The 26,545-nt window shown below is 45.5% G+C and overlaps 1 protein-coding gene across 1 annotated transcript in view; it reads left to right on the top strand.

The window, feature by feature from the left end:
* Positions 1-712: 712 nt before the first annotated feature.
* LOC142055634 (myelin and lymphocyte protein-like) overlaps positions 713-26,545 on the top strand; it is a 37,737-nt gene continuing 11,904 nt past the window's right edge. Inside the window, exons 1-3 of the mRNA XM_075089751.1 lie at positions 713-799; positions 4,233-4,400; positions 4,582-4,716. Of these exons, the coding sequence (XP_074945852.1) occupies positions 713-799; positions 4,233-4,400; positions 4,582-4,716 (390 nt within the window). The remainder of the gene's footprint in view (positions 800-4,232; positions 4,401-4,581; positions 4,717-26,545) is intronic.

The following is a 26,545-nucleotide window of genomic DNA, read 5'->3' as shown; positions in this document are numbered from 1 at the left end:
GTGGCTGTGAAAGGGCTGCCAAGGGATTGATGTCATGGAAAAAGCCAAATGGCTTGGGAAATCTCATTATTTTATGTCATTTTTCTTACCTTGGCATATCCAGTCTCCCTCTGAGATGATAGAAGTGGTTCATCCTGCGATTCAACTGCCCTTGTCTTGGGACCGCATGTCCATCTGTGAGAGGTTTCTCAGCCCTGCTCTTTGCCAGTAGCTGTCATGTCCTGTCTTGCCCTGTCCACCAGCTGCCCTTGTGGCAGCTGCTGTGGACAGCTCATGTGGGTGGCGGACAAGCTGATTTACTGTGCAAATAAAGGGGATGAGAGGTTGCCTGTCTGGATGTGTACAGGTCTTCCCTACTGCCCTCAGATATAAGGCAGTGCTACCCACCACCACCCAGGGACTTGCCCTACATGCTCAGCTTGTGTACAGACAGCTGTGCTCAAAATGCCTCAGGGCTCCTCACATCTCCTGAAAACCTCCCATGTGGCTCCCATCAGCCACCAAGTAGCCCCTGGTCACAGGGTTTGGCCACACCTGTGCCATTCACAGCTTTCTTCATCTGCCAACAGGAAGGAGTGAGGGCAGGAGGAAGAGCAGGAAGAAGGGGAGGGACAGAAGGAAGGAAAAGAGGGAGGGAAGAAGGTTGCATTTGGCAGCTACCTCCAGCAGCTAGAGCCAGAGCAGCTGACAGTCACCGTGGGAGAGGCTCACAATGTCCTCAGCAACTTCCACCACTTCTTTGCCCAGCGGCCTGGCTGTTCTGACAACTTTTCCAGATGTGCTCTTCATTCCTGAAATCGTGAGTTCTGGCTTCTTCCTGGGGAGGGCAGATCCTGTTTGCAGGGCATCCAGCACGCTTCATGCTGCAGGTGCCTGAGGGATGAGACCTCATACAAAGCATGTGGTTCAGGACCCGTGCCAGGTCTCTGAGACGTAGGGGTCTGAGGGCAGCCCCTGGTGCCTAGATCACTCTCAGAGAAAAGCACAAGCCCTGAGCTGGGAGCTCTGAAGCTCTCCTTTAGTCTGCAAGGGATTTTTTGTGGTGTATCTGTAAACATTTTGTAATCTCCTGCCTAACAAAATGGAAGGGGTTGCTGGTAGGTTTAAAGTAGGTTGCCAATTTGAGCCGATTAATTAATTGGAAGATGATTTTAGCAGCTGAAACAGGCAGAAGATAAACGGTTTGCTTAAAGCAGGGGCTAAAGGCAAGCTGAAGTAATTGTTCACAGCAGCAAAGACTCAAGGCTGCTGAAGCCGTTCTGCTCAGCTGCAGTGTTCCCGAGCTGAAGACACAGAGCGCTGGACCTGGGTGCGTGGGCAACAGTGGGTGAGCAAAGAGTGAACAAACACCTTATAACTTCTTCCCATATTGTAGTTTCCTTAAGCAGGAGAAGATCATAATCTTAATAGGTTTGGCACAGGTGATTAAAAGCAGTTGCTGCGAGCACTGACTAGAAGATGGAAAGTTTCAACTAAAGTCTTTTTCCTGTGTCTTCTGCCCATGAAGCCTGCTCTTCTCACAACAGTTTGAGAGGCTTGTTCCAAAGCCTGAGTACTTTCATCCAGCACTGAGGGGCTTGGCTGAGGGTTGTAGAATGGCACTCAGATCACTTAATGCTAAAACTTCAACTTTGCCCTTTGTGACCAAATCCTTCCTTGCCACCCAAGTCAGTCCACACTCCTGGGATTTACAGCACTTACTTCATTCTCCTAGCTGTCGAGCAAAGAAGAATTGGAGTAAAGCAGGCGTTACTGATGTATAAGGAGAAGTTTGCCTCAGCTCCTCCAAATACGCTCTGGGGACTTGGTCTCTGCCCAGGGCCTGAGAGCATGGTCTAGGTTTCCTGCAGCTGCATGAAGGTGGGTACAAAGTCCCTGTGGAGGTTCTGGTGGGGCAGACACTTGCCAGCCACCTCTACCACTGGGTTACGGTGGTCCTGGTGCTGAACATGCTGTTGGCATCAGCATATTACGGTAGTGGCTGTGCCTTGAACTGTTTGTAATCCCTTTCTCCAGGGGATTTGGCAAGGCAGCTTGCTTAATGAGACGAAAATAAGCACCCTATCCTTTGGTTTGGGTAAGATCTGGAAATGTGCATCCTAAAGGCTAAGGAACCACCTGGGAAAGAAGAATGTTGCATAACTGGATTTCTCCATCTCTGGAGGCGTTATGACTCTAGGTCGTCCAGCTGTATTATCTCTGTGTACAAAAGGGGCAGCTGCCTCATATCACAGCATTCAGAAGGACAAAGAGTTTCTCAGTCCGTAGTGGAATCCAAGGTTGCCTTCAGTGGACTAATACGGTAACCACAAAAATATTTGTCATTTCAATTGCTAAGACAGATGCGAAAAAGCCAGAAGGTCCTGCCCGCAGCTCATACGATTGCCACATCGGGGTGTGCTGATTAAGAGCTACCATTTTTATTCTGTGAGGCTGGGTTTCATTCTTGTAATCTATTTCATTTGAAGAGTCTTCTGCATATCTGGATAGCCAGGCCTACGTGGAAAAGCTGAAACGAGCTGAAAGCAGATATGTTTGCTTTGTAAAGGCTATTTAAAAGACTTTTTTTTCCTTAGACTGTTGTCCCCAACCTGCTGTGTGTTTATTGGAAGCCTCTTGACCCTTTCCTCAGTTTTATGACTCTTCTGAACCAAAGCCAGTAATCAAACCACGCAAACATACTTGTCTGAGTGAGAAATCACATCCTGCAGAAAGGAGAGTTGGGGAGTGGTAAGAAATGAGAAGTGATACTTCTTCCCCCAACCTCTTATCTCACCCCACTTGTGTTGGATTTTAATGGAGCAGCGGTGAGGTTTTCTCCAGGACCTTTAGCTGCAACGCACTCATGGTGTCATTGCACGATTTATTACAGGGACTGGATTAGTTTTCAAGTGTCAGTCTTTGGTTGTTATTAGAGGCAGCAAAACAGCAGCACTTTGGCCAACCTATTTGCACTCAGATATTTGCAAGGTCTCAACCGCATCCTTGATTTAATGTATCAATTTGTGTAATGTAACCAATGAACTTTCCTACAAATGTGGGTGACACAAATGATGTAACGTTTTCTGAGTATTGTAAATCAGAAACGTTTTTCTCCACTTGCAAAAAGCCTCCAAGGAAATGGAAATGCCGTGATCTCTATGAGTTGGCACTTGGATGGTGGCAAAGGCTGGCCTGGGATACACTGGCGATCAGAATGCTCTTAGAGTCAGTGAGGCTGTCTTACCTCTGGAGATTTGCCTGCGAGCCCAAGACCAGCCAGTGATGAGGGATAGGTCCCCACAGCAGCACCAGTCTCCACGCAGTGTGCGTTCAGCCGAGAAACTCCTCATCATAGGATGCTGCATAGACTAAACTTTGCACAGGTTCAAGAAACAACTGGGCTGATTTGAGGCAGAGAAAAGCTGCTGAGTGTGTTGTAGTGCAAAGACACCGTTTGCAGCTCAACACTCTGCAGCACTGGACATTGTGCTCTCATCCTCTGGTGTAGGAATCTGCTGGTGGAGAAAAGGTAGAGCCTAGATGTAGCTGTCCTTGCGTTCCCCATCCCACCAAAAAACCCAAGGCAAACTCCCAAGCCTGGGTGAGAAGAATGGGGTCCCACCTGCGACTGGAGCAGCAGCTGGTGCATTGTGCAGCTCTGGTGTAGCCAGCGAAGGAAGACCCAAATAGCTGGAGCAGCAATACAAGTCCTCCTTCCCAGGAGAAGCTGGGAGCCCCAACCTTATTTCCCCTACCAGAGAGTAAAACTGGCGGTATTACCTCTCTTCAGCTTGTTCTCTCTCCTTTCAGGGTAACATTTTCACGTGGCCTTCATTAAGGCCATGTCTGTGCTGTTTGTGCAGCTGAGCTGCCTTTGACAGCACTCCTTTCAGGTATCTGCCACACTGGGTGTGAAGCAAACATGCCCTACTGGGATAAGCTTCCCTGTTCATCGACACCAGCCTTCAGAAATGTCTGAACCAGCCTCCTGAGCACACTGATGTGGGGAGGGCATGAATGGCAGTGACACCAGGAGGCAGGGCCACAGGCAGGCTTTTTTTGGGTCAAGATCAGAGGCAGGTGCTCCCAGCTAAATACCCAGTTTCAAGTGGAGGCTGGGAAGAACTCAGAGGTATCCCTGGGCTATTGCCATGTGCAGTGCTAGCGCCAGAGGTGTGCGTGGCCTTTGGCTCTGCCCTGGATAAGCCGATTTACCCCATGCTTGCTTTCTCTCCCACTTTCACTTGCAGATCTTTGGGGGCCTTGTCTGGATCCTGGTGGCATCCTCGAAGGTCCAGTTACCCATGCTGCAAGGCTGGGTGATGTTTGTCTCTGTGTTCTGCTTTGTCATGTCCATCACCCTCCTGTGCCTCTACATCTGCGGTGCACATGGGGGCAGTAGCTCCTGGGTCACCTTGGTAAGTGGATGGGACAAACCTCAGGGCCTCTCCCCTCCCTGGTACCACTGGTATACAATGGTCTCCTTTGCTGCTACTGCACACCAAATTGCCGGCTGGGGCTTGCTTGTGTGGGTTCCTTTTTTCCCCCCTTTGCAGTGTGCTCCCTCCTGGGAATGACTGTGTCATCCTTGGTTCTTAGGCTGTCATCTGCCAGGAGACAGCATCTCTGTTCTACCTCAGTATGGCCGTGTTGGAAGCCTACTCCACCTATATCAGCTTTGGTCCTGCCAACGCCGTGATGATGACCGTCTACCCGGAGAACGTTGCTGCTGTGGTGAGTGCCTGGCAAGCAGGGGAAGGAGAGGGCAAAGCAACGCAGCAGGAGAGGGCAAAGCAATGCAGGAGGGCTGATGTGCAGGAGGTGGCAGCACCTAATGGTTTTTAAAATGGCTGAAGGCTCAAAAAAGCATGTATTTTTGTTCTTAAAAACTAGGATCACAGAAACATCTCCTGTGTCTAGTTTAAACGAGTTGAAGATGTTGTTGTGTCAGCTTGAGGGTTTCTAATGTTATTTTTAACTCTTTCAGAGGGAAATGAGCACGCGCATGTCGCCCTCCATGAGCGAGGATGCCGTGCCCAGGCTGAAGCCCGCGCTAACCTCGAAGCTTGCATCCCGGAGTTGAGCACAGAGAGGCGTCACCCTGTGAAGGCTTGGTGTGTTGTAGCAGCTGGTGCTGTGAGGTCTGGCGGCTGGCAGCAGGGGGGAAGCGGCTGCTGGGGGGTTCCCTCATTTGCATAGCCCAGCCCCCTCCGCGTGCATCGGAACGCCTGGGTCCCCCCTGTGGCAGTTTTTGACCGGTCCCTGCCAGTTGGGTCAACGGACCCAGCGCAGGCGGCGGATCCCGCTGGGGCTCCTCTGCCTGGGGTAAATCCCTCGGTATTTGTGATTCAGAAGAGGTGAAAACCAAATCTACGGGTCTCCTTAGACAACCTTCAGGAGCTGTGGGCTGCAGATGGGGGGGCACCCCCCTTGTCTGCTCCAGTGACTGGTCCCATCGCTGATCAGAAGTGGAACAGCTTGAACAGGTGAATCTGCCATTTCTCTCCTGGCCGTTGTGGGAGCTGTTTCGGGGGTGAGGGAGTACCTTGAAATCACTGGTTATATTGACGAACTCTCGGTTGCCTAAATATGGGACCGAGGCTGGCTCAGACATGGGTGTCTACATTAGAGACATCCATGCTTAGTCAGATGAATCCCACCCCAATCTCCTGTGTTCCTCATCAGGTCTATGACAGCTCTGCTGTTAGCCTTTCCTGAAGCCAAGTACGGTTTCTGTCTCTTTTCTTTTTCTTTTTTTTTTTTTTGTTTTGTTTTGTTTTACAGAAAGGAAACCCAGTCTTAGACATTCATTTGCGGAAGAAAGTTTGTGTTTGAAGATCACGCTTGGATCTTCAAGTAAGTCTAATTAGATGCCTCTTCCTCTCCTGTTCATCCCTCATAGGCTTGGGCACTGTCCGTTTGTCCTGTTTCTGAGGACCGCTGCCCAAGGCACCTAGCATTGCACATGGACAGCCTGTATCTCCCGTTGCACCGTGAATTTTGTTAGCAGGAGTGAAGAATTTTTAGGGTATAAGCTAACTGAATTGCACTGAAGTGAAAAAAGTGCTGTATAACTTCCAAGAGATAAGAACGGAATATAATTGGAAGAGAAATATTTTGAGCAAAAGATGCTGAAAAAGCATCTTTGAAAAATTATGAGCATAGCGCTATGGTTTTTTATTTAGGGTTTTTATATGTTTTAGATTTAGAGTTTGAATTTCAACAAATTGAGTTGAATTGGTGTGGATAACATATTCAAAGGGCCACGTATTTCTTTCAAAGACAAATAAACAAAGTAGCACCTACAAAGACTGTTTTGGCTTTCAAGAGTTTTGTATTTTTGAACCCAAATCTGCAAGTTCCTGTTAAATAAAAGTGTTCTAGAAAAATGTCACAGATTGTATGATCCACCCTTTCTAAAAAATTATTGTTGATGTTGCTTAGTAGGGACGTGGTTGGGCTGAGGCCCCTCAAGACATATATCTCCTTTTGTTCAGAAGACTCTTGGGCTGCAGCAGGCACCCAGACATCACAGAGATAATAGAGGATCCCGAAAAGAAGTCAGCAAGTTACAAAGGAGGAATGGGCAAGTAAAAGGCGAAAGCCTGAATCCCATCTGTCCTAAGCAATGATCTGCTCAGCTCTGGGCTGGTGGCACAGGCCACCTACAATTCAGGGTCTCGGGCACAAATCTTGCGCACTTAGGTGCTTATGTCCTTCCTGACAAAGGAAAAGAACATTAAAAGGAGATGCCTGTTACTTAGTTCAGTAAAGGGAAAAGAAACTTCTACTTAGATCTGTTTGCCTCTTTTGGAGGCTGGACTTGAGCACAAAGGAGACGAGTGCCCTAGTAGCAGGCCGCTGAGCAGGCTGAGGGGATGCAGGGAGTCTGCTCCCAGGGAAGCTCTTCCACTTTGTATAATCTAGTTACTCTTGTACTGGGGGTTTGAAGCCAAGTACCCAGCAGGCACACCATAACTCTTCTCTCTCTCTCTCTCTCTCTCTGGCCCATTAATTGTCCTGATACCACTCCAGATCTCCTGAAAGTGGGACACCAACTGTTAAAGGGAGATTCTCGCCTCAGGACGCCTGCAACCTCAAGCTCAGCCTCGCGCGTGGTCCGTGAGAAAACCACGGCTCCAACTGCAAATCTGAGTAAGTAGGGGATGCAGATATGGGACTTTTGCAGGGAGCGCCTCAGCCGCTGGGCTGTTGGACAAGGTGACACCTGTGCCAGCCAATTCACCTTTTAGTGCCAAATGCCTTTTGATAGAGATGCAGGTCTCCTGGGGACTGTGGGGACATGCTCCTCCTCCATCTGGAAAAGATGGCTGAGCTCCTGGCGTAAGAAGGGCACTGAGGTTTAGAGGTCAGAGTTGAGGCAGGTATGGAAGATGGCAAGAGCTGTGATCTTTAGTAAAAAAAAAAAAAGTCTTTTTTATATTTAAGAAGCTTTTTTTCTCTCTTCTGCTCATTCGTTATGGAATATGAGTCAAATAAGAGAAACCGATGCTACACACACTGCACGCTCTTAAGTATTTGTTTTAAAATATGTGTGAGGTCAAGCTGGAGCAGGCTTTGCAGTTTGTGTATCTACTGCAGCAAATGCAGCAAAAGCCAGAATCCTGTGTTGCTGTTAAATGGTTTTCTTTACAGTTTTCCAGCTGTATTCCTCCTCCCCATGATAGAGTGTTGCCAGACTGATTAGAATACACAAATTGTATTCCCTTAATCTTCCTTCATAAACAGTGCCCTGTAATCCTGTCATCATTGTTGTTGACCAAATCAAAACATTAAAGAAAGCCTTTCTCTAGACTGAACAAAGACAATCTTCAATCTAAAATATTTAGAATGCTTAGAGATATTTTAAGGCTTTAATTAATGTACTTAATTTAATTCAATAAATTTTAAATTTATTTTTCAATTTTAAATTTTATATTTTAAATTTATTTAATTAAATTAATTTATTTAATTTTATATTTTAAATGTAAAATTTTAAAAATTAAAAAACGGAAAGGATTTAGTTTTAATTAGGAATTAGTTAAATTAAAGCAATAAAAATATCAAAATATTTGTACCCCTTTTTTAAAAGAGGAAAGGAATTTGACAGTTCTCAAAATTTAAGCATCATTTCAGACAGAAAGTAGAAAATTCTGTTTTTCCACTATCTGGCCATGTTTGAATTAAAATCAGAAATAGTTTCAGTGTTCTCTGAACTTTGTTTTTTGGTGACCAAATCACTCAGAAATTTTTTTTTTTGTGCTTTAGAGTGACATCTTTTAATCCTTTTTGAGCAGTGTTGAGTGGATATGTCTCTATATTCCTTCTGTTTATATATCTGTATTTGTATGCAGGCATAGAAAGCTAAGGGAACGTCTTTATCTTAGCCATGCAAATCTGACTGATTTGGTTTCACTGTGGTATATGGACATTGGGGAAGTTGGTGGTTAATGGGCTCAACAGTGGAAACTCAGCCATAAACAACTAAGCAGGACTTTGCAGATAGCGGTGGCATTTTGAACATTTGCTTGCTTTTACGTACCTAGCTATATAAATCCTGGGGAAGCTGTGTTTTAGATGCCTTCAATCTCTTTTGGTCCTCACCTGTCGTTATGATTCCGAGATTAGGAAGAGCCTGGAAGAAGGGGGAAATGCATGCCCAGTCCCTGTTCCAATAAATAAACCACAATTATGAAAAGAAAATAAAACCCAGCATCTGATAGAGCAACTAGACAGAGGTTGCCCAACTTTGCCCAAAACTCTAGATTGTAGAACTTACTTTTCTCAGGTGTGTTGGGTGCAGGGGTTAGGCAGGGTCTCCTGATGGAGGCAGGGGAGCTGTGGGAAATTCAGGCCTGTTTGGATTCCACTATGTATGTAGCAACGGGTGACAAAGACGTGCAGGCACCCTAAACTGGGTGAATCTGTGGAGGAGCTGGAGAAGGCCCTGATAAGCTGAGAGGACAGGAACCCCATCTCCTCCCCTGGTTCTTACAGCTGGACGCAGTGCGTGTCCCAGGTGGTGTGATGGGGAGATGATGTGCAGCCTCCTCCCAGTTCAAAGCTAAATCTGGCCCTGCAAATCCCAGGTGGATCCTTTCTCCAGTAAAGCAGAGAGCAGAAGAGAGCTTTCCTTGGGCTGCTTTTGTGTGGACCCTGATGTCTTTTGTGTAGTGTGAAACACCCAGCCTGGTCTTTGGAGAGGAGCCAGGCACCGAGCTCTTTTAAAGCTGACCTGCTTCTAGGCATGCCCAGAAACAAGAGTTTCACATAGCTGAGACACTCTGCTGATTGAGAGCGGGATTTCTCAAGTGAGGTGGCAGATAGGAAGAGCGCTACTTCCAAAATTCCCCCCGTGGAGCTGGGGCCCTGGCATCCTTTCATAAATCCTGCTCCAGCCGCTGCAAGGTGGACATCGCTTCCCCAAGGAGCTTGAAATATATTACTTTTAATGTGTTGTAACAAAACAGTAGATGTACCTTATAATACCGTATCTTAGGTGTACTGTTATGTAAGTTGTGTTTAAAGGAAATGAAAATTCTGCAGAGTTTGTTTTGTATTTTATTTGGATTACAAGCCTTCTCTTGCTTCCATGTTGAGGCATTTCATTACAGGTCGTCTGTTCCTCCCTTCTGAAATTCTCTAAGTAATAGGAAGTTGTTGGCTTTTGAAGTCTGGGCACCTGGCAGGCTGTGAGTGTTTGCTCAAGTTGGCAGTGTGACCGCAAACCCTCAAGGATTAATAGGCTGAAAAAGCACAGGCTTCATGTCTGTCCTTAGTGTTCCTTAATGCTAAGAGTGCTACTGGGGGGAAAAACAAGCAAATGACAGCAGTCGTAACTTGACATTCATTGCTTTGAGACCCACCTTGTCTTTCTTTATAACTATAGAAATATAGTTTAGGCAACCAATCGATATACTGGGTAGGGTTTTACTGTTCGTTTCAGTAGATGGCACTTGATCTCTATTAGTTTTTTGTAATAATTTCAAGGTGTGCGTTACAGTAAATGTTTGACTAGCTTTATGACAAATTTTGCTTTTGATCCTGGGATTGCAGGGCTGCTTAGTTAGTTACCTCTCGGATATGTTTCTCATTCTGGTGGTTTTCTCTTCCCTGTTGAAAACATGTAAAACTGATTTAAAATGTTTTATGCACATTAGAATGAAAACCATGTGCCTTATATTAAGGGTGATTGTGTAAAAGCTTTCAGCTGAATCAGGTTGAGCATGTGATTTCATGCGTTTGCATATATGCTGTGGACACATACCTGCAGCATTTGCTGCTGTGAATGCATGCCTGCGGGGTTTGTTGCTGTGCACCAGCCAGCCTCTCTCCTCCTTGTGCATTGGAACCAGATTTAGGAGATGTGTTGAAGAGGCCTCTGAAAGCCCTTTGTTAAACTTCTGCCACCAACATAACGGGACGGCTGGGATGTTGACCTAGTCTATGACCGAGTTCACTCCCTTTCTGTGTCCTGTTAAGTCATCCCTGCCAAAGATGGTGTTTTCCAGCTTCTAAAAGTACTTCTGACCAGCCTATTCATTTCTATTCAAGCAGACCAGGTAGTACTGCCAGGCATATGAGAAAACTCCTGAGGTAACACCACATGCTTCCTTATTAAAGACTTGTCCGTAGGTGGATTTACACATCACGGAGGTTTTTCCAAAACTGTCATATACAAGTTGAGTATCATGTTATACATCTATTGGTATTTCTTGAACCTCCAGTCTCAATGTTTCTAATGAGGTTGGAGTAGCAAAGTAGCATCCTTCCATCTCTGATCGAAAGAGCCTTTTGGTTTGAACAGAAAGATAAGTTGTCCAGACTGTTCTCTTCTCCGTGAACATGTGTTCCCCCAACAAAGGTCATTTCAGGATGAGAAGGGAAAATTGCTGGCAGCTGTTCTAAAGTGGTGTTAGAAGAGCTCAAACTGCATATAGAATCACAAAAAATAATTAGGTCAGGCTAATTTCCGTACGAAGAATCTCTGTAAGGTATATAAAGCAGGAAAAAAAACCACCTTGTAATGCTCTTTGTCTGTTCCAACATCTGCTCGTGGCTGCTCTGCAAATCCATGAATTAAAAACAATGAAGAAAAATGCTGGCTCAGGATACAGTGATATGCAGAGTCTACATGATGGCTCTCAGCCAATCTCAGTAATTAGTTTGTAGTGACTGTTTTTAGAGATGAGCTTGACCGACTGTGGTTTCACAGCATACACAAGCCACATTCCATATTTATTTTGAGATCTGCAGTGCTTATACTTTGCATGAATGCAGTTCAGATTACTACCAAAGCTATAGTATTTAGATGAGATTGGAAAACTGCTTAATCAGATAAATTCTGATTATCTGATAACAAACTTTCTTCCAAAGTAAGAAAAGTAGGTGAACTAGATGAGCAAAAATCAAGATACATAATTAGTTTAGGTCACACAACCAGCAGTATGAATTGAGGGGATCAAGTAAAATCAAGTTTAGATCTAAATGCAGGGAAGCAGGATCTGCGTTGAAGTTCTTCCCCAAAGTCTTCTGCCTGGTATTGAGCTGGAAGTCCCCTCACCCAGCAGGTTTGAACAGTTGATGGTCACCCACACTGAAAGTTTTGCTCCACGTCTTCTCTGACTGCATGTTTGCCAGCTGCCAATTTATCAGCTGTTACTGCGCTGTGCAATCAGCTGCAACATGATTAACAGATCTGTCTGATGAGAGGGCACAGGCAAGCAGTCAGGTAGATGTCCACCCAAGAGTGATAAGTGATAGCTTCTTTGGCCAGCGCAGTGGGATAGGGGAGGGGATGCTGATGCCAGGCATTGCTGTGCTCAGGTTCTCACTGTCATTCTGGGAGCACAACTTGCAAGTCTGAGCTTGATGACTAAACTGCATACAAAATAAGAGGGGGTGGTTAGGTACTACAATCCAAGATTCACAGCAGAGAGCATGCCAGGCAGGAACACACCTCTCCCAGTCCACAGGAGAGGCCAGAGAGGCATGCCCGTCTCCCAGATTTGGCCACCTACTTGTACCCTGCTTGCGCCCATTCACGTGCCTCACATTCACTCTGAACCTCTGTACCAGAGCCAGACCACCTCTGTGAGTGCCAGCAACCAGCACGTTTCATTGCTTTGAACTACGGCCAGCACTGGTGCTACCACCCACCCTGTTTTGTGTGGCAGCTGAGCAAGTAGAGCTCGGGGAAAAGATCTGAGTTCAGTGCCCTCCTTAGACCAAAGGAGTTCAAATCCACACCTCTCACAAGAGTTCTCAACCACTGCAACCTACAGAGCATCATCAGCTTCCTCCACTGGCTTTAGACCTCGTGGTAGTAGAGGGTATCTGTCGGACATGGGCAGCAGCAGAGCACATGGGAGCAGCTTCTCTGTCACACAAAGAATAGAGCAGTCTACGTGGAGGAGAGTCCTGATCCTTGCTCCCAGGATTATATCTGCATTTACACAGTTACTGTTGGATGTGAAATTTATAGCAAAGTGCAAGGCGAGAGTCTCATGTATAGTAATAGTAAATCACATAGTAAGTCAAAGGCCAGGGACTGGAACAAAAACACGCTGTCAGCTGAGCTTGACACTGTGAATTGAGTACATTCCCTGCTGGCAGCCTTTGCCCTCAACATGGGTCATTTTTTAAAGGGTGTTATCTGAAGAAAAGCCGGAAATGCTGAAGCAAGACTTCATCACTTCTGTGCAGCTTCTTTTTCTTACATTTGCTCGTGCATGTGAGCAGTCTGGTTTTCTTTCCTAGATTGCTTGTGGTGTACAAAAACAATCTTGCAGGAACAACCCCGTATTAAATAGAAAAGAAGTAGCATTAATGTTTCCTGGAAATATTACTGCTTACGCTGTTAAAGATTGAAACTGGAGATGTAGCTGTGAGTTAAAAGTTTTAAGATAAATTAAACTTAGTCTTTTAAAAATACAGATTCTTTCAATAAAGGGCATTACAACTGAATTATCTCTACTTTTCCAGCTGTTTCTAATGGCTTTGCTGGAAGTTCTTATGCAGTCAGGCCCCCTCTCTTCCCTTGGGGTCTCTAAATAAAGCTATCTACAGGGACAGCATGCTACTTATTCCTCTAGCAGCTGCACTGGAGTGGTGAACTTATATTATTTTGTGTTTTCGTCTCTTTGCTGTGTAACAGGATGCTTTTGAAGGCACGGAGGCTCAGCAAATTGAAGTGTTTTACATTCTGAGGACAAGCTGTCTCTGTCAGCGCTGTTTCATTTACAGCTCTGATTCACTGGGTGACTATATGCAAACCTAGCATCAAGAATGATTTTTATATCTATATATACACACACATAGATATATATTAAGAGGTCATGTTTATGGAGTCAGAAGATAGGTAGTTCTGTGGTTTCTATACTTTGGCAGCTATGAAAGAGTGGTGAAGTTGCAAATAAGAAAGACTTACACAAAAAGACTAAATTAGCTTAAAAGATTTACTAAACTCAGATGCATCCTGAGTTTTAGGAATCCAGTTCTGCTCAGCTGTCAGTGTTCCTGTCACAGGTATTACTGACACTTCTTCCTTTTTTCTATGTTGTAACCTTACCATTTAGATAGCACATGGACAATCAAATGCACACAGGAAAGTTTGAGCTTTATTCTTATAGAAGGAAAAATATTACATGCTCAAGTGCAAGCAAAATTTGACTTTTGAGGCCAGAAGACCATGCCACAAGGTATCCAACCATCTGTAATGGCTATAAATAGCAGACTGGGATGCTATACTCCAGGCATGCATGTATGGTTATTGTGTGGATCTGTGTAAGAAATGTATATACTGGCTCCATATACATACGTACGTATGTGATGCGGTTGCATACTGTCCTGGCAGACCAAGTATACCTAAGCTGTTCTACCTTGCCCAGCCAATTGCAGTGCTGTGGCAGGACGGTGTTAGCTCCCTAAGCAGTGGTCCTCCAACCCATGGGGCAGATGTGCACACACGTCTGACCTACCGTCACTGCCTTTTCTGCCTCTGCCTGGGTTGTGCCAGCTGGCACTGCCTGCACTCCTCGTCATGGGCAGCACAGCATGCAGTCGTGGGGTTGCAGGCTCCCCTCTCCCCTCCATGTCAGCTAGAGCTAGGTGACTGTAGTGGTGCTGTCAGGGCAGCAAGGAGGCTAAAAGGCAGTGCAGAAAGCATGATGCTGTTTGCAGCACTCTCTTAGCTCAGTGCCGTTGCCCACTGAGCAATAAAGTGCAGGGACAGCACTTGACACTGCACTATTTCACTCCAGTGTCTTGCAGGCAAGAAGCAATCCTGGAAAACGTTGCAGTACTTTGCTGGCCATCACTGTGTTGTTCTTCCCGTTGCACAGAGCGGTGCACAGCTCTGCTCCTAGGGAGTGGGTGTGCTGCTGCTTGTAGCCTGCTGCAAGGTGGGCTGGGGCCAGAGTGACGGGCCTCTCAGTGTTGGATGCCACTACGCGTGGCATGAGCGTTTCCATCAGAGCATAGTGCCAAGTTGTCTTGCCTGCCAGCACTGTGACACTGAGTGGCTGCAGCATGGAAATATAGGTATGAATGAATTTCAACTGAGATACCGCTTAAGCTGATGACTCAATATGTGGTATCCTTTGTGGGAAATGGTGGGTAAGACAATCCTCTTAGTCAGGGGAGTCTCAGATCAGGGCAAAACAAGTGTTATAGCCAGTTCAGACAAAAGAAATGGTTTTTGAGAAATGGCAGCCTCTTTCATGGTTAATGCTGCTTAGGTGGGTTGTTCTGGGACTTAGATGTGTGAGCTTTCGCAATCACATTGTCACAGCGACAAACCTAGTCAACTGGGGTACAAGCCGTGCACATCACCATCAGTTCTGCAAAGGATTTAAGAAAGACTGTGCAGCTGAAGGTTTATCCACCCCAGTGGGGGATGATGGTATCTGCAGATGCATCATGGAAAATATAGCAAAAATGGGGTTCATGGAAAGTCTGCAGCTGCTGGCTGGGGGTGTCTGTGCGTGAGACGGCGCCCAGAAATTCTCAGGTGAGAGATGCTCCCCCCGACCAGCTGTTTAAAGGATGTTGGAAAGTTATTTCCTTTCCCTCAGATTAAAGTCATCGTACAATATTGTGGCTTTGCAGTGTAAGGCCCAGATATGGCTTTGGACATCTGCCATTTGAGTGACAGACTGAAAAAAATCCTAACTTTAGGGTGGGTATTTTTCCAGGTGATAAGACTTTCTTAGTAGCTCTACCTACTACTGATTGTAGCAAAATGAAAGCGGTTTTCCCTGTACATGCCAGGGCTTGGGAAATAAAAGCTGTGATCCATAGAAAGTCAGAAATCAGGTAGATGGCTTAACACCCCAGAAGCACTTGAGAGCCGCGCGTGATTATTGGATTGATTTAAGGCTATTAGAGCTGCTTTACTGTCCTTCTGTGTGCCACGAGAACCTGCATATGTGTGTACATACGCAGACACATATACCCTATTAGCCTATACACATTTATATGTACATATGCATGTATGTGTACATCGTCTCAGAAACCAAAATGGAAGCGGCTTTTCCCCCAGCGCGTAGTCTTTTCATATGGTTTAAAGCAAGCGAAATCTGCAGTTACAGTTGTGTGCTGCTGCAGGAGCCGTGTGAGCAGCCTGATTCTTGTATTGACGGCTGTAAGAAAGCAAACAGGTTGTCACAACAAATGTTCCTAGCCGTGTCCTAAAAGGGCTTCTTTAGTGTGAGGGGTTTGTGTCCAAATGGTTTTTCTCTGCTCTTGTTTAAGTGCCACTTCTGAAGAAATGTTGCAAATCCAGAACAAATCACGTGCTTGACATCAGGGATGTTGGAAAATTCATGCAACTGCTAAAATTCACACAGGATGGGCAAAGGGATGATGCCTGTTGTTCATCGTCATTTTTAAAACAGCCTTTGAGTTATGATTTCCACTGTGTTTTTACTCGTCCCCTTTCTTTTCCAGGGGTTAAAACCAATTTTAGCTCTTCAAGCAACACAGGCTGTACCTCAGTGCCTGAAGCCCGTGTGTCGGCTGCTGGAAGCAAAAGGTCTTTTTCTCACAAGTAAGCAAAGCAATTTTTCCTGAAGAGTGAGAGAGTTGCTAGTGCAGAGAGAGACTACTATGTAAGGTCTTGCAGCTAATACATAAAATACCACTAGTGTGAGTTTTGAAACAATTTGGCTAACACTATGCTCTTGGGCAGCACTTACACTGATGAGAACTGTAATAAGAGAAAGGGGAAAAAAAAGCTATATTTTTTGAGACCAAAACATGTCAGTAGGCCAGATCAGCCGACAGGTATTTTTTTGTTGTTTGTTCATAACAAGTATGGGAGATACCCTCAGGTAAGACAGAAAAGACTTCAGCTGGAGTGGAGGAGGAGACAACTGGGTGTATGTTGCTTAACAGCAGTACCTCTAAGAAGTTAACCTTAACCTTTTGGTCTTATCACTGTTTTCTCTTTGTAATAAACTGTCAGCTTGGCATGTCCCTTTCCAGGTCATGACCTTATTTTTTGTAGGAAGAAGTAGACAATATTGCCTTTGATGCTTTTGTATTCAACACCCTTGCCCAACCTTTCTGTAACTAAAACTATATGCAAATAAAAAAAAATATATAAATGAGTTATCTATCTAAACAAATCTTTCAAGAAAGATTTCTGTAAGATTTCTCCCTATCATTTGTGAAGTGCAAATCCAGAGAGCTTGTGAATGCGAGGGTGAGGACATTTGGGTGGAGCAGCGCACATTGTGCTCCACCCACAAAATCCCTGCTGGTTACATTTTTTGGAGTAGGTGGAAAGAGTTCAGATTGACAGGACGGGTTTCCTGCCCTTTGTGGAAGTGCTGGCAGGTAGGCCAGGCCGGGACTGGCAGTGGGATACCTCTATGCTTAAGTCACACAGATGTCTCTGAGGTCGGAGTGTGCCCCAGTGCACAGAGATTGGCAGAATGATGCTTAATGAGCAGTTTCCTATCTGTGTCATGAGACTGTTAGAAAAATAAACATTACCTAAGCACTCTCTAGATTAAATCTAACCAGTAAAGGTACTAGCCGGGGGGTGTGTGTGTGTGTGTGTGAAAAATACTAAGTATAATATGAAGCCCTAAAATCACCTTACTTGCAGTAAGATTCTGTATCATTGCATGTATTTCTGTGCATTTAAATGTAACTTTAAATTAGAGCATCCTGACCCACTTAATTAGACAGAAGTCCTCTGTAATAATGCTGCTTCAATTGCATTGCTGCGTTACGCACAGTCTATGTGAATTCTGCCTCACCCAAGAGTTGATGCTGTACTGTACGAAGTGGAAGGAGAGGTCTCCTTTGCGATATGTTCTCTTTTAACTGTTTGACTCAACTTCCTCTGAAAAATCTCAGTGTTGTCACAAACCACAGTCCAGCACTTCATTGTAAAATAATTATAAAATCACCCAAACCACAGCAGTGTGATGAAGGTTTGCAGCAGCCACCTTCCTTATAAACTGTTCCATCTTCAGAGGAGGGACAAAACCAAGTTAGGGAATCTTGAGAAGAGTTCTTGCTTCATAGTGCTGTGGTATTGAAATTTTTATGTTCAAGCCTCTTTGGTTGGCTGGATTTGCCTTTTTCTTTTCTGAAACCAGCCCGTTCATTACAGTTTAGAAGAACCAATTCCATGAGAGGATGTAGGTAGCAGTGTAGCAGTGCAGGAAGACAAACCAAGTGAGCAAGCGAGGAACCCGCCTTGGGAAGCTGTGCTCAGAGCACCTCAGTCCTTTGGCAGTTGCCAGCAGCACAGATACCAGTTGCTTTCAAGCCCACAGTCGACAGTCAGGTTATTTAATAAAGAGTGGGAAAAGAAAGGTAGATACGTATGAGGGAAACTGGAAGGAAGGAAGGAAGGAAGGAAGGAAGGAAGGAAGGAAGGAAGGAAGGAAGGAAGGAAGGAAGGAAGGAAGGAAGGAAGGAAGGAAGGAAGGAAGGAAGGAAGAAAAAAATCTGTGGTTTTCTTTGTCTATTTTAATACTATTTCAGCCTGCTCACAGTAGGCTTTGAACTATATCTAAGCAAATGAATGGTCAGGCATTGGAACAGGCTGCCCAGGGAGGTGGCAGAGTCGCCATTCCTGGAGGTACTTAAAAGATGTGTAGATGTGGCACCTCAGGGCATGGTTTAGGAGACTTGGTGATGTTGGGTTGACAGTTGGACTTGATGATCCTAGGGGTCTTTTCCAACCTTAATGATTCTATGGTTGTCTTCTATGATTCTATGAATAGTTGACAGTGGCAGCTGAAGCACCCTCTATGCCAAAGAGAGAAAGGAACAGTGGCTCAAACAAATCTGTTTTCATCACACACTGTGATCCCTCAGGCTGCTTGCCAAGGAGCATGAAAGCAGTCTTAGAGCAAACCTCCACGAGCAGGCATCTCTCTGCAGGTCTGGCCAGGGAAGGCTGAAGCGTGGTTCTTTTGGCACTAGCCCAGGCTGCAGTCCTCTCATTACTTAATGGAGTCAGAGGTTCAGGGAAGGTGGATGATCTGGTGGAGTCAGTGGGAACCGTGCTAGCCACAGAGAAACGTGAAAATGGCCACCGTTTCCCTAGATCACATAATTCAGACTGAGAGCCCCACAGTCAGTGAAAGAGTGTGCAGTGGCTGATGACTTCAGGACTTTCTTCCCGGCCACTCACAGTTATCTACCTGTTTTAGTGTGTAGACAACTTTGTGCGTGAAATAAGACACATAATGAGTTGTGTGATAAAGATAATCCAGTATGCTTTAACCATGTTGGTTCTCCTCCAGTTGTGGCCTTCATGGTCAGAATAATGGATCCTTATCCAACAAGTCCAGACCCAGCCCACCTGCTTCCCGTGAAAAGGCCCCTTTGTCAACACTGAGCAAAAACCAGCCGAGTCCTGCGAACACCCGTCAGAATTATGGGGCTTCTTTAGCCAGCAGAAGCAACTCAGGCTCAAACAAAGGAAGTGACAGCAGCCAAGTGACGAGGCAAGTCTTTATTTCAGCATCCTGGTGTTCAGCACACTGACTTACCTTCTCTGCACTCAAATGTGGCATCAGCTGGTTGTCTGGCTTGCCAAAGGGGTCGTGTTGCTCCTCAGCATGGGTGTGACTCTTCATATTGGTGGCTCGACAATCAACAGTGTGCTCTATCCCATGTAAAAGTTTTACTGTTTCAGTACTGTAAAATTCAAGGTTACTTTTAGTCAAAGCGCTTTGTAGCTGGTTTTCACTCCAAGGCAGGCTCCTTTCCGTGGTTTTATGCTGTCAGTTCTCATGTGGCTTTCCTGGTTCTTTCACAGAAAGGTCCTTTCTCCTTTGGAGAGAGTTGGGTGGGGTTGTATAGAAAATATTGTATGCTCGGGTGAAAATTCACCCTGCCCGGCCTTAGGTACCTCTGCGTGCAGTTTCCTCTACAGGGAAGAAAACTCATACCTGCGGGAGCGTGCGACAGGTATTGCAGAGAAGAAATTGTTGTTTCTCTCCCTCCCTTTCTCTCTCTTTCCTCCCACCCCAGGCAACTCAACAGCCAAGCATGTCAGATACACACCTAAAGCTAGACAGGATTAATGTAGGTTTCAGGGTGCTCGGCTTCTTAACTCACATGTGGAGCTGAACTCAGTCTGTACGCTTCCTTACCTGGCTGTGTCTGCAGCTGGGTGCCCTTGCCAATGGCCCAGCTGCCTGCTCTTGGGCACCGTTTTGGGTGAGGAGATGGCTAGGTGTTTTAAAGTTAAATGTCTCATTTGAGGTAATGGCACTGAAAACAACTATGATAAATAGTAAATTTTGTACTATAGCCACAAATCAGCCATTTTCTCAAGTACTTTGGTTTGCCAGAGGGAGTCACTTGTGTGGACACTGAGGAGCCCAAAATGAGTCAAGCGCCATATCAGTCTATGGGATGTGTTCCTTTTTGCCAGGACTGAAGAACTGTAGGAGTGATGTTATGTGATGGTGTGATGGTTTTTTTTCTTTTCAGGCGATCAGGGAAATCTATTTCTTGTGGTCACAATTGCAGCACTAAGCCAGAAAATCCGGAGCGGTATTTGACTCCTCTGCAGCAGAAAGAAGTTACAATACGGCATTTGAAAAAAAAGCTGAAGGAATCCGAGTGCAAAGTTACAGAAAGGTATATTTCACTTCAGAAATAAGACTGGACAAGATTTATTCAGGAGCATTAAGGGATGGGAGTCCTGATCATTTTTACTCTTTTCTTGACCATGTAAAGTTTTCATTAAGAGATTTGAAATATGATCGGGCTGATTAGGTTGTTTTCAGGTATTTAAGGTTTCATTGTGTGCTCAGTGAATATGTACCGTGCACTTTCGTTACAAATATGGCTGTCTCTTTTTCCCTTTTTTTGAACTTTCCCGATAGAAGACTTTCAAAGGATAGTTCTTCACCAGCCTACTTTAGCACTGAGACCTTTTATACATAAAAAAAGTTCCACCTCACTCAGAAAATACGACCAAAAATGTCCCCCTTTTCCCCTAATGAAAGAAAAGCTCTGACACAAACTAGTGTGCCCGCTTGTGGTTTTGTTGCTTAGATATGGACTTTTTTGCAATAGCACTTTGTATGGATGCTAAGCGAAGAAGCAACAATGTACGTTACACAGCAACAGATGTTGTCTCTTTTACTAAAGCTGTGCTCTGAGAACTGGCTTTCCAGCACACACAACCCAAGCGGGCACAAAGGGTTGTTTGAATGGAGCCCCAAGGTAGAGTCCCAGGGACCCCTTGGTCCTGCTTTGGGTGGCCCGACATCTGTACCTGTGAGGGCTGGATCTCACGCAGGGGGCCCTTCTCCCCACTTGCTTGCAAGTGAAGGCAGAAGCCTCTGGATCCATGCTGGGCTGGGGGGGTGCAAAGCAAGCCGGGTGCAAAGCAAGCCAGGTGCCTGCAGCCCTGAGCCATCCTGCTGTCTGAGGCCACTGTTGGCTCTGGCTATACGTGACGAGCTGCTGGCAGGCACAGGGGACACATCCAGGCAGCTGTTTGTCATTTCCTCCAGGGTGAGGCAGTAGATGAGATGTCAAGCGCTGTACTGGTTGGACCTAACCCAGAGGCCACCACTTTCACCTCAAAGTGTCCAGGACCACAGCATAGCCCACAAGGCTGCTGGCTGTGTGGCAAGGTTGGTGACTCCGGCTAGGAATCAGCCAGTGTGTCTTGGCAGCCAGCTGTCATCTCTGCCAGTTCTCCCAGAGGTGGCAGCAAATGATGCATGGAGGAATTTGCTTCTTCCTTGGAGCATCTTTGCAGCATAGCCACCCCAGTGAGGTGGAGCCTCACGTTGACTCTTTAACTAGGCAGTCACCAGAAGTGTTATGATATTTTTATTTTGCTCCAGGGAAAGAGAAATCGAAAAGCTCAAAGCTCAGGTGGAACGTATGAAGGAAGACTGGATCGAAGACGAGTGTAATCATGTGGAGATGGAGCTGAGCCTCTTGGAAGCAAGGAGGGAAATCAAAGAACTCAAGCAAGTTATTGAGAGCATGAAGAACAGCTTGGCTGAGAAAGACAAAAAATTTCAGAAATACTTCCTAGAAATAAGCATTGAAAACAAGAAACTGGAATCTTTGGTGTCGAGCATGGAGATGGCCCTGAAGAGCTCTGTGAGAGATGAGCAGCGCCCGGAGTACACGTGTGACTCTGAGGGCAAGCCGTTGTGTACCACGATGCCAGACAGCCCCACCACAGAGGACCAAGCTCTGGAGGAGCTGGCAGATAGTGGGCTGTTTCTTCATGAGGACACAGCTAACGGGACTGATTTATTTGAAGAGAGTTTGACCACCACAACCTCTGAGTTGAGTGAGCCAGCTCCCTCCAATTCTACTGTGAATCAAGAGATGCTTGAAAATGTTCTGGATGAAAAACTAACTTTTTCCCAGGAGGAGGAGGAGAAAGTCAGAAACATGATGGTGGAGCAGACCACCCAGACTGATGTGGTGCCATATAGCCTAGAAGGGGAGCAGTTCATTCAAAACATGTTCAGAGCTCAGAGCTCAAGATGCCTGTCCTCTAAGCCCGCCTTCTTCACTGAAGGAATTGGGTCAATTTCTCTCGAAAGCCTCAGTGATTCTGGTATCGTAGTGGACTTAACTCCAGGTGAGCCAAACTCGACCATCCTTTTGTCTCCTGTGACACCTCCATGCAGGAAAGTGGAGCACGGAGTTAATGAAGACCATTTTGTGGAAGAACTTGATTTTACAGAACCTCATGATGATGAAGTCTTTGGGTACGTCAATACTGTTTCTCAGACAGGAATAAAGAAGAGATACTGGAGCAGCAGACTCGCCAGCGATCTGGCTGTAGCAGCCCCTGTCGTACCAACTATCATGCGGCCTTTCAGTACTCATGGAGCAGGAACAGATCTCATTTACAGTACTAGAGCGTTGTTTTGCAGTTCTGTCCTAGTCCACCGTTTTGCTCTTGACTATTTGATTTGCCCTATAAATCGGTTTGAAAACATGTTACTTGTTTCAGAATGGAAAAGGTAAAGCCTTTCTACAGGATGTTTGTAACTGGTGTTTTTTGAGAGTACTGCTGCCTACAGAAATAGTCCTCCTGCTCCCAGTCACCATGTTCCCCACCCCCCCACCCCACCGTGCTGGTGTCTTTCTGGTGCCAACATATCTGCACAGTGAACATGACCAGGGAGATCAAGGAGAATACAGTGAGTTCTCTTTCATGTTTGGTTGCTGAATGTTAATTTGTTGTTTGTTAAGCTCAATGAGTTTCCCTGGCTGCTTCACTGGGCAAATATACCAGCACTTTGCACTGGCTCAAGAGTAGCGTGAGACGTGCACGGGAGCAAACGGCCAGAGAAAGGTGGGCTATTTCTTTAGGCAGCACTAACCTAAAGCTTTTGTGAAATTACAGTGTTGAGTGACACGGAGGCTTGTTCCCGCTAAGGATGTCACACATGTATTCCAGAGAGCATGCTAGTGTTATCCATTCGTTGTCCAAAGAGTCAGTTCAATTTAGAGGTAAACCCCCTATTCCCCAGGCAGTTTCCAGCACATTGTTTGTTCCTGTCTTGTGTAGTGTTCTTCTCAGTTGTACAATTGCTTGAGTGTTTCACTGGTCTTGTGTGTTTACAGGGACTGTAACCAAAAAGGTACTTTGTTGAGAGTCTTGAAACGTGTTAGAAAGATAAGTATAGGTGTAGGTACAATTTGAGTGTTAATGTTGTTTTAAAGTTTTAATGTGTTGGAATGTTGTAGTCATATGAGCCCTTTGAAATGTATTGTGCTTTAGCTTATTGTTTATTTAATTGTTTCATTGTAAATTACCTTTATAATCACAAGTTCAATGAAGCCTGTTAGAAATGGTAAATGTGTGAGTGTTTTATTGTAGCAAAGCCATATAAAATAGCCGGTCTCAGCTGAGCTATTGGGCACAGGCAGAGCTGGCGGAGGCACTGTATCAGGGCATAAGGAACCATCAGGACCCAAAGAAGAGAATTCTGCTGAGAAAAACTTCATTACAGCTCCAAGCATAAGCACTCAGGCAGAGAAAAAGGCTCCAGTTGGTCTGTGGACACACATGCCACCTGCATGACTGCGCCCATGCTGAGTTAACAAATGCAAGTGCCTAATCTTTAATTCAATGCAATCTTCCAGAAGCTTGTAACTGCTCATTTCTGTGCTGCCAGGAGAGTGTCAGTCTTCCCGGCATTTAACAGAAGTCCAGAATACCTTGTTTAATTAATCTGAGAGCCATGCAGTCTCAGTGTGCCCACCGAGATGCCACTGTGACCATCAAACCACAAATTCTTCCTGTCCAAAACTTGAAATCCGTGCATAGTTCAGAGGAGGGCAATGCTAACCAACAGGCGACATAGCGGTGTTTGCCTGCCTCCACCCAACCTTTCAACAACACCTCTGGCCGGTTAAACCTCACTGGCTTCCTGTTCTCCCCTCCAGCATTTCTCTGTGCAACCCAGAGCAGAAGAAGCCTAGTGAAGCCAGACAACGCCATGCGCTGCCCTGCCGCTTTGGGGAAGAATGGAGTTATTAGCCACAAGGAAGGAGGTATAGTTGGCCAGCATGTGGGGAGCATTTGCAACACTCAAGAGGGTGACATGCACCAATGCTTACAGAGGCAATTCAGAGAGAGACCTTTTGCATCCTTGTAATGCCTGGGTTCTGAATTACTTGTGTTTGCAACAGATTCCCTAGTGTTCATTAAGCATTTCACTAAGGAAGAGGAATCAAACAGGCATGTTGATGTAACACAGGCTCCAAGAGTTCACAAAGATGAGAACACGAGAGCGCCTTGCTTCCTCTGCCAGCAACTTCCTCTTCCATGCTCACCTACCTTGTTGGGTTCCTGCAGGCCACTTGACTTGCCTTATGACACTACTGCAATACATAGTTGCTGCAAAGTCACTTTCAAAAGCTTTTCTTTTAAGTACCTGGGCACAAGGGCCAAAATTAATAGGTTGGCGGGTGGAGGGGATGGGACTGGAACACATGACACAACATGCCTTATTGCTACTTCAAAGCATGTCTGTTCAAGGCTGAGAGCGCAATATTTTATATGTGATTTTACCATCTTTATCACAATTTTGGGTTTCTCTTTAACAGCCACTATTGTTTAAGTGATCTTTGCTTTGAGTGGTGGTGAAATGGAGCATAGTTTAAAGGACTAGTTTAGATCTTCAGTTCTAGGAGAGAGATTCACCTGTGACTACGTGGGTGTCTTTTGCAGCAGGCAGGCAACAAAGCAGTATGAACCCACACTTACATTTAAAATGTCAATAGGCTGAACTCATTTCAAACCATGTTTTGGACATGGTCCATGTTTAACACACAAGGCGCTAACACCAGAATAACGTCAAAATTGCTTCTTGCCCTTAAAATTCTTCTGTCCGCTCAACTCTCGTAAGTTATTTAACTATGCTCAGCAAGAGAGTTCCCGTCACATTCCTGATAGAAGTCCGTGCTCTGATCTCTACCTGAAATACAGCTCGCTTCCAAGCTGCCACCTTTCTTCCTCCATCCTGCAAGCATGTAGACAGCTCAAGGTACCCTTTGAAAGAAGAGGCCTGAAGTAGCACGATAAATGCTCCCGTCCCAGACTTTGTGGGACTGGCCTTTGCTCCCCGATCCACAGAGGCTATCCCAGTTGTTGTGACAAATGTACCATCTTGATTTTTCCCCATCTAATATTTGGCTTTACTCTTAGTCATGATTCACCTGGATCCTGCTGCTGCTGTATGGAGCAGCTAGGGGAGGACCATTACCCTCCAAAGAGTTCAATAAAACCTCCTCCTTTTTCTGAGTTGAGAAATTGTTCATACCATACTGAGGCAAGAATTGAAGTCTTGCCTCAAAGTGTGCAGGTGGGGAGGACAAGCAGGGCATAGGTTAAGGGTCAGGTAGCAGGTGGCTGCTTGAATTCATGCTTACAGGGTAGCATAGGAACCAAGGCGGCTCCTTCCCTGGTTGAAGCAACACCTATTGATAATCCCATTATGCATTTCTCTATTTCTCTTTCTAATCCAGGCTCAAAGAAGCCTTTCTTTAATATTCAGCTGAAGAGGTACCCAACATGCCTCTCAGCTGCTGAAAACACCGAGGCACAGGCACTGCCCACCGCCTCACCAGAGATTCACCTGCATGCTTACTTAGGTCCACCCACTCACAAGGCTCTTCTTCACTTCTGATCACTTCCTCATTTTGCCTTCTTTCCCCCCCCAAATCAACTACCTCACCTAAATCCCAACCGCTAGAAATGCGCTAAAATTGAACCACTGTTTTATTTATGTCCTACATGAGCAGAACAGGGGAGCATTTTCCTCCAAAACCCTTCAGACAAATGAACAAGGGGCATTGCAAACACAAGCAACTATAGCGCAGGAAAACATATGAAACCAATGCATGCTGTTTTGACATACAGACTGCTACCTACGAGAGCACTGTACCCTTTCTGGCATTATGTCAGGACTTGGTAGAGTAGATGGGAGCAATTCCTAGAGCAGTTGTGCTCAAGTACAGGCAGGGAAATGGAGGGAAGAACAGCAAAACAGTGTGAGTACGCAGGAGAGGGCAAAGCAACGCAGGAGGGCTGATGTGCAGGAGGTGGCAGCACCTAATCGTTTTTAAAACGGCTGAAGGCTCAAAAACCACGAGCATTCTCATGACGCAGTCAGGGGCTTTGTTTCTAACTTCTTAACTAGCCAATGTTTTGTTATTTTTAATAAATAACATCTAGTTGCACCTATTTTACATTGTCTCAGAAATAGCAATAGTAAGCACTAAACTAATTTTTTTAGAAAGATGCGATGTTGCTTCCAACCTAAACTAGGCAACAGGTATTAGGTTTCCCTGCCCTGTGTCAGCAATAGGGAAAGAATTATGACATGAGCCTCCTTGCTTCATCGGTGTGGTTAAAAGGACAGACGCGGATTGCTATTAAAGCTTATTCACAGACTTTCTTCTTATCTCCAATCCACCATCAGATACTTTAGAGGTGTGTACTAGGAGCAGATTTGCTTGCCGTACTGCTGTTCAGTCTGGACAGACTGCAGTCATCGATTCTGCTCCAGCCAGAACACTTGCGCAG

Source organism: Phalacrocorax aristotelis, chromosome 3, assembly GCF_949628215.1.
Source record: "Phalacrocorax aristotelis chromosome 3, bGulAri2.1, whole genome shotgun sequence".
NCBI classification, from domain to species: domain Eukaryota; kingdom Metazoa; phylum Chordata; class Aves; order Suliformes; family Phalacrocoracidae; genus Phalacrocorax; species Phalacrocorax aristotelis.
The sequence above is the reverse complement of the archived record's forward strand: the minus strand, read 5'-3'. Positions and strand labels throughout refer to the sequence as shown.